General features: G+C 45.2%; 1 protein-coding gene across 1 annotated transcript; it reads left to right on the top strand.

Annotated features, from left to right (window-relative positions):
• Positions 1-27: 27 nt before the first annotated feature.
• FAM110C (family with sequence similarity 110, member C) lies at positions 28-1,008 on the top strand. The gene has a single exon (XM_009887924.1). It carries the CDS (start codon positions 28-30, stop codon positions 1,006-1,008), a length of 981 nt encoding a protein of 326 aa, XP_009886226.1.
• Positions 1,009-8,659: the final 7,651 nt, after the last annotated feature.

Genomic DNA, 8,659 nt, shown 5'->3' with positions numbered 1-8,659 from the left:
AGGGGGCCGGAGTCCCTCCGCAGGCAGATGGAGGCCCGCAACCCCGGCAGGAAAAGTGCGGTGGAGAGGCTGGCGGCCGACAAGGCCAAGTACGTGAAGAGCCAGCAGGTGATCAGCACCAAGCAGGAGCCCGTCATCCTGCTGAGCTCGGCCTCGGAGAACAGCAGCGAGACCTGCTCGGTGGAGAGCAGGAAGACCGGCAGGGAGTTGGGCAGAGGGAAACCCCTGGAGCTGGGGAAGGGGGTGTACACCTGCCGGGCCCCCTTGCAGCACGGCCCCCCCATAGCCAGGCGCAGCACCCCCAGGAGGCAGATGCGGCCGGATTCCCTGGTGATTTACCGCCAGAAATGCGAGTTTGGGAGAGGTCAGAGCCAGGATGGCCCACGGGGGAGCTTGGTGAGGAGGATCTTCCAAGGGTCTGTAAAGGAGAAGCAGCTGGCTTCCCCTGAGATGCCCAGAGTCATGGAGGACGCCGCGGCCACCGAGAGCAAAGAGCCTCTCTCAGCAAAACACAGTGACTGTGAGCCGAGCGACCACGGAGCGGAGCAAAGCGTCACTGTGAGCACCGAAGCCCCAGGGGTATGTACAAAAGAGCATGAGAGAGCCTCAAAACCGAGTATACCTCCTGAGGAGGTCAGGGAGGTGAAGAGGAGAGGTCTCCATCGCTCCCAGTCGGACATCAGCTCTCGCTTCTCCAAGTCCTTCTCCGAGTTTGATACATTTTTCAAGTACTGTGGCCTGGAGCAGGAGGTCATCGAGGATCTCGGGAGAGAGAACTTCTCTGTGGTGTCCGACAACGTCTCCTTCAAGATCCGCAGTATCAGTGTGGCAACGTCCGAGAGCGACTTCACAAGGCACAGTGGGGACGAGGGGCTGCTGGAGGATGAACTCACCGAGCAAGTCCCGAGCAGCACCTCCGTGATCGAGCGCAACGCTCGGATAATCAAATGGCTGTACACGTGTAAGAAAGCCAAGGAGACTAACAAGATGATCCAGGAACTGGCATGATGGCTTCTTTCAGCGTGCATTGCAGTCTGGTGAACTCAAGGTGTGTGCAAAGCCTCGCCCTGTCGATTTAAGTATTTCTCTTTCCTCTTTAGCGAGTGGTTGACTGTTCTTAGTTTATTTTAGTCTTTTCATGAAGGGCAGAAGGAAAATGTATTTTGTATATTACGTGTTCAAGTATGGCCTTTTTGCAAAGCAGAAACCCAGGTCGTTACAAAACCAAACTACAAACAAATAAATGCATAAAGCTTGCCAGATTTAGATCAGACCCCCCACATGAAGTTAGAGTCGCTGTCTATGAGAGACGTCTGTACTTTGCAGATTACTGCTTTGTAAATATCTTCGTTTCTCTCATTTCTGCTATATTAAATGCTAGAAAAAAAACTTAGAGAAGTATTCAACCCTTAATTACAGTTGCTTAGATAACAGACTGAACTGAAACTATTACTAATTAGGAGTACACTGTATTTATATTATGCTACTACAGCTTCCCTTTCCTTACTTTCCCTCAGTCTCACCATTCCCCTTCTGTTTGTATGCAGGCACCCCCAAGTATCAGGAAGGCAAAACTGAGTCAATGTGCCTGCTAGCACGCTGGTTTCCATCCCCAGCTTTCTGTCAGGACCATAAAAGTTTGTTCCAGGTGACCCCTCAGCATTTCAGAGGCTTTAAGTTTTCTGTCCTATTTGACTGTAGTGGATTTGGCTCCTCTCAAGTGGGTTTTGCTGTGCGGTTTGGCACCGGCAGCTGGAAATCAGCTATGCGGTTTTCCTTGGTTAGAGGGGTACTTCACTGTTTTCAACTAAAGATAATTAGTACAAATGTGTGGCATCTAGCCTTCGAAATCGATTACTTCACAGACAGAAGCAGAACAAACTTAGCCCTGGTAAAAGCCAATATCATGGTTTTAATAAAACCTGTATTTATTTTGCATCTGATCTCCTGAAAAGAACTGTATTCATGGGGCCTTTGGTATTGATGATCTAGTAGATAACAGTTTTTTCTTCTTGCAGTACACAAAGCCCTTAGGACAAATGCTGCAGCTTACAGTGTGGTATTTAAAAATTGCATGAACGGACCTTGATATGGAGGATTACGTGTATATTTTCTGACAGTTTGTAATTGGTGCGTGAGAAGAACATCGTATAGTGTAGGTACAGCTGTTGATAGAGTGTGGGCCTTAGGAACGTGGAGACATGCAGTGCTTGAGCCTCTTTCCTACCTAGATGTGGGACTATCACTCCCAATTCTTTTAATCATATGCAAAAATTCGTTTACTTACTTGAAATTGGTTTCAAATATGTGAAATTTGGATCACTTTTAAAATTTGGGGTTTTCTCAAAAGTTTATTTTCTTCCTGCTAGTTGAGGGAGGAGGAAGGGAGGGCGAGTGAGTGGTTTTCACACAGACATTTCAAGCCCTTGTAGATAAGAACAATTGTCAGGTATCTAGCTGGCAACTTAAAGAAGTGTTGTTATGTGACAGATCCTTTCCCAAATTACCTTAGAGAGAAGAAAGGGCCCTCCTGAGCTAATCATTTCTCCTTGCTCATCCTTCTGTGATAAAAGGCAAGGGAGACACGCAAAGCAAAATGATGCAGGTGGCGGTTTGTGAAGCTCATTGCAGCTGCCAGCCTTGCTAAACACAGAGGGTGGGAGGCAGATTTCACCGCAAGCAGGAGCCACATAACAAAACCAACCACATTTCCATGAAGGAAAACAAAATAAAAGCCTGTTTGCTCCTGAACACCCTTGTCGGGGGTAGGGTCCAGGGCCAGAACCGTGGTTGTCACCGCGGAGCCTGCTCAGGAGGGAGCAGTTGGCCCTTTCCACATCCATTTGAACGGTGCTAAGCATGCTGTGCCTCTGTTGCGACAGGAGATGCTGGTGATCACCCCAGGGAGCATGCAGTCTGCAGAGGTGAGGGGCAGGAGGTGCTTCACCAGGGCAAAGGCAAGGGCAGGAGGGGGGAAGGTCTTTTCCAGGGGTTGAGCTGGTGTAACCTCGCGTGGGCTTGGTCAATGGCTTTGACATCTGAGACAAAATGACAATTCATAGCACACAGCCTAACAGGATGGTGAAAAGACCTCCATGAAGTAAATAGCAAGTTTATTCAAGTATATGGTTATTTTGCAATAATTTTTAATACCTAGAACAAGGGAGCGCTTTACACTGGAAGCAATTTCCTTTGGCACCAAAATTTTTGGTAGTTTGGAAACACTGATCCATAGGGTCCATATTATAAACCTAGATTTAAACATACTGGGGCTGGCGCTCAGCTGATAGACCTCAGCAGTGGGGCTATGATTGCTTCCAGGCTAACTCCTGAAAACGAAGAATGTGCTTACCAATTAGACCACATGAAAAAGAAAGTTCAGAAAGGTCAGCAAAACATACCAGTGCACAGCACCCAGAATAAAGGATAAGAGCCATCAAGAACTGTCATAAGTTAAACATTACAATTACTGGGCAGAATTTAAGCTGAGAGTGGTTATCACCGCATGATCACAAGATGAGTCTTGTAGTTCTGGAACTGGTGTTTCCTTATACCCAAATGTTCATCTTTTCTTTCAGGCCTACACTATACGTATATATTTTCACTGTATCCATATATTTGGGTCTGTTTAGTTTGCTTACTGGTTATTAATAGGTGGTGGACTCCATGGGGAAGCAATGTGCTCTCCCTAGTGCTCCCAGCCACATCCTCAAAGGCTCCTCATTTTACACAGGGCTTGAAAATTGTTAGACATTCTTTGGAAAAAGGCAGAAACCTATTTTTCTAAAATCCAGCATTCATTCTGAGTAAAACACCTTTCAAGAACTGCAGGGCTTTTATGAGCCAGTGATCATCCCATTCATATTTTATGTTGTCCTTTTAATTTTTCATGAGCTCTCCAGGACCCGGTGGGGCACCATGTAAATAAAACAGCTATTTGAAGGATCAGGTTCCCTAACACGTTGATGATTGCAGAGTCTGAGCATGGATAGTGAGGTTTAGAAAACTGAGGTCCTCAGCAAGATGGGCATTGCTGCTTCTAGGTGGGACATTGCCTGGATTCACCTCTGCCATTCAGCTCCTCTCGCTGTCAGTCCTGCTTCACTCTTAAGAAGGGGGCCCACTCTGTGTCCTCCTTCCTGGGTTGAATCAAGATTATTCAGTCCTCAGTTTCAGCACCATTCTTAAATGGATGTTCATTATTCAAGTGGAAATCTCCCGAGAGGGGAATTTACTACATTGCCAATAGCCATAAGCAGCTGAATAAAAGCTTTAGAACATCACCTTCTGCTTGTCTGATGTGATAATAAATGACACTTCTTTTTTCCTCTTTCTTCAGAATCCTTGAGTTGGAAGTTGAACAAAACCAGACACAGGAAGAAACTCTTCCCTCATCTGGCTCATGACTACTTTGTCCAAGTTTAGTGTTTTATTGTTGCCTCCTACCCTCACCCCCGTCCCCTGGCAGCCTCACTCTTGTCACAAGCACAGGGGTGTCCAAGAGCACGATGGCAAGCAGAGATTGTGAACTGTGGCCCAGCGAGGCAGCGGGAAAGGAGAGCTCCTGGAAAAGTGACGCGTGGCAGCAGCTGCCATCCACGATAACATCCAGCAGCAGCTTACCGCCCCGGGATGCCACTCCAGGCTGTGACAGAAGGTCTGTGTTGTGCACCCGTCTCTTTCCAGCAAAGAATTTGCTGACAGGGAAGGGGGGAGAAAGTGGGAATGAAGTGGCAATGACCTCTGGGTCAGGTGTTTCTGTGCAGGCAGGCAGGCTCCACCCGGGCGTTCAAAGGCTCTGTCTTACCAGGGCTGTTTGACCAGGGCTCATCCTGACATCATTAGATGTTGTTTGCTTGGCTGGTGAGGACCAACTGTGGCAGCTTTATCCGGGATACTTGGCAAACATGTTGTAAGCTAAATCCCTGCCAAGCCTCTCTTTCTCTGAGAGTATTCAAGCCAAATGGGAGTACCTTGTATCCATTTAGGTTGCTCTGTCACGCAGCTTGCTCAGCCAGCCTGGAGGAATGGCCATTAAAACCCTGCCCAAAATATTTTCAGGAGCACGGTTCCAAGAAACAGGTAGTCAAAAACACGGGAGGGCTTGGCATTGCTGCTGCCTTGCTACAGGATGGCAGAATTCACATGTACTCCTCCACTTTGTTTGCAATATGTCTCCAACTCTGACACTGTAAACTTTGCAAGGTTTGGCAGCTTGTGGTTTAACACCTTTAATTTTATGCACTGTGAGTGAGCACTGGGCTTACAGAATCACGTTAGGAAACTTTATGCCAGGCTATGTAAGGCCATACTTCCCTAGCGTGGGTCTGGAGAAGGGCTGTGCTTGGGATGTGCCGGACAGCATCCCTGCGCTGCTAGGCAAGACGGCGTGTTAGGGCACAGTTGTGCTGGATAAATATCCTGATCAGGTGAGAGCACTTTACTCAATATCATCAATAAAAGGCTTCATTTGGACTAACCAAGCTAAACGTGTTTTAAAAGCTGATAAAAACTACTTTAGATGATCTGTGTAGTGAATGGGGCCTCTACAACAGCTCGCGGAATTTGCTGGCTCTGCCTCAGACACTTATCCCAATCTGTCATTGCTTGCGAGAAAATGCCTTGCACCACAGCATTTTTTTTTGTGGACATTGCAAACCAAAAAAAAAAAAGCAAGAAACCCCTAATCAAAGCCAAAGCCAGTTCCCCTTTCAGTTGCACCAGTGCCCATCTGTGGGAGCTGCCCCACTGGCGTAATGGTGACTCGGTCCTGCAGAGGGGAAGATTACTTTGTGTTACTGTGGATGTGGTGTCCAGCTTACCTGCCCTGCAGTGTGAAGAGTGCAGAAACTCCAGCTTTCATTCTTCGCATTCCTCCTGCCCGCACGGCAGCAGCTAGCCCCGCTGCTTCTCCTGGCCCAAAACACCTGCTGGCACGGCCGGGTGCTTGCAGAGCTCAAGCGAGCACTCGAGCGGTGTTTCTCAAGTGTTTGCTACTCTCGGTAGATATATCTGGAGGAGCGGAAGGGGTGAGGGTGAGTGGCAACAATTCAGTAAAACACCGGTGGTGGGAGGAATGGTTTCCTATTTTAACCTACACAAGTGTTGCATGTTGAAAGAGTTGCCCTTGAAGCGCTCATCAAGAGGTTTAGTTGACATCAGTTAAATTCACAGCAAGATCGTCTGGGTTGCACTTCCATATGTTTTAAATGTGCTTGTCAGTCCCTGGATGGTTAGTTCTCAGTTGCAGCAACGGTTTGAGAATGCAGGGCATTTGTCTTCATTTTCTAGTGTTATGTCCTAAAGTCTACATGTCTGAAGTTGTCGAGATAGACAGGTAACAATTCCAGATAAAATAATTGTTGAACCCACTTTACACTTTGGAGAAAACTAAATAGTTTGCATGAGTGAGCTTCTGCAAACTCAGAGGGAAGCTAGTACGTGGAGATGTTTTCGTCAAATAATGAAATTTGCATTTTTATTTGTTACATTCTTATTAAAGGATGATTCCCAGAAAACTCCAATGCAAGATGCTGCTAATATGATAAGACGTACGCATTTAAGGTGCAGGTTTTTAAAGGATACAGTCCAGGTTTATTAGTCAGGAACACAAGCTGCCGTATTTGTTCTTTTCATGCTCACTTTGCAAGGTGCTGTACCACATAAATATTTATATGCATTTGTCAGAGCTAAGGACTGCTTTTCTTTGAAAATACGCACGACAGTAGACAGCTTGGAGTGCAGGAAAAATCTTTTGCATTACAAATCAGTGCCTCCCCACAGGATAAAAGAACTATTTTGTTTTGTGTCCGAGGAAATTTTTGGTTTCATTTTCAAACTTCTGTTTGTTTTTACTTTTTTAGTTGAGCAGCTCTCAAAAGTTAAGATGGCAGATGCACAGGTCACGAGTTTTCAATATTAGGAAGGAATATGTTTAATTTGCTTGAAAGTACTGAACATCAGCTTTTCTCAAAATTGATGAAGGCTTTATGGCAGAGGTTAGTGAAATCAGAACTGGCCCATTCTGATTATTTTTTTAATGCCACTTTTTATCTTTATGAACAGTTTAATAAGGTTGTGGTGACTTACCACATGGACATGTGGCAAAATTTCCCTGGCTTTGTTCAAACTCTGATAGGAACCCCAACCTCTCTGAGGTGTCATTTACTTCAGAGATGGTCTAAGATCTTCCTCTGATAAGCTATAGATTCCCTTTATTTAATAATACCTCCCGGGTAAGCTAATAACCTACCTTTCCCAGTATGCCAGGAAGGACAGTAGCTGACAGTCCTGCTATCTCTGTACCTCTTGGGAATGGGTAATTTGGTGCTATTTCCAAAGACTGGGAGCTTGGGCTTCACTCAGCTCCTGTTACTGTTACATTTAAAGGCTTTTCCTTCCTTCTGTTGGGTCTTTCTGTCATATCCCTCAAAATGAGAAAAACTTGCTGATGCTAGTTACTACCTATCTTTTTCCAAAACAAAGTCTCAAGACTTTTTTCGATGGTCAAGGGACCATTGCGGTATGAACAGAAGTTGGGTTTCCAGTCTTTTGGGAAACCTAAAACCGGGGCTGAGGGCAAAGGCAAGTCATAAATTGAATGATTTTGTTTGGCTAGAACTATGTAAACTAAAATAGTCAAATGGAGTGTGAGCGTGCAGTGCTAACTGCTGTGTACACCCAAGTGCTTCAAGGTGCTCCAACGCTGTGACAAGGGGCAATGTCCGTCAGTGTAGTGTAAAGTGAAAGGTACAAAGTCTGGGTTTTATGGCCTGCAAGCAAGTATTTGCAGTAAAGGCATCAGAGAGAGACTGTAACCTTTGCAATATATTGTAAATATTACTGTACAGAAATCTATAAGTAAGAAATACAGATCGCTCTGTAAGACATATATGACTTTTCTAAGGGCCTTCATGTTTTGTGAAATCGGCCAAACATTACATCAATGGGAATCAAGCAGAAACTCTCCTGGGAGCAGGTTGTCCTGTCATTGCCTCCTGGGAAGTTTCTTGCATCTGCTTTTGAATCCTTTGAAATGGAGTATGGATGTTTGGTATGGATGTTTCTAAGTTGCTATGTTTATATTCCTGTGAAAGAACTTGTGTACTATTGACTACATACAAATAAAAATACCACTCTGAAAGTTAATGTTTTTTTTAAAAAGAGTAGACTTTTATTTTGCTGTCTCCATTAAGGTACTCTTATTTTAAAGCTAGAATCACATTAGGGAGTTAATTTCTCTGTGACCGAGGCTGATAGTAGACTGTGAACCCCTGAAAGCACAATGCTTCCCCGGGCCATACCCAGACCCGTGGCTGAGACCTGGCAGGGAATTTTGTAAGGCGATGGCACTCAAGATAACCATTAGCTCTCGGTATCAGTGAACTTGAAATATATGAGGCTAGGGCTCTTCCACAGTATTCTAATATTTTTCATTTCAGAATATGACTGAAAAGATAGACAGTTTATTTCTGAAGGGCAGTATTTTTTTCCAGACTTAGTATTATATTTGGTTTTACTCGCTGTCAAAAGCTCCAGTGTGCTGTAGGCAATACCACATTCATCAGAGGCAGTGTCCAAAGCGGCAGTAGGGAGTTTGAAGTTCCGCTTGGAAAAAACATTATCTCCAGAATCTTATTAAGAAGCTGTTGTTTGACTG

The sequence above is a fragment of the Charadrius vociferus genome, unplaced genomic scaffold (assembly GCF_000708025.1).
Source record: "Charadrius vociferus isolate BGI_N301 unplaced genomic scaffold, ASM70802v2 scaffold156, whole genome shotgun sequence".
NCBI lineage: Eukaryota > Metazoa > Chordata > Aves > Charadriiformes > Charadriidae > Charadrius > Charadrius vociferus.
This window is presented reverse-complemented; position numbering and strand designations above follow the sequence as displayed.

Bases quoted from the DNA above. Each gene is read 5' to 3' on its own strand.
- FAM110C (XM_009887924.1), top strand. From the start codon at position 28: ATGGAGGCCCGCAACCCCGGCAGGAAAAGTGCGGTGGAGAGGCTGGCG.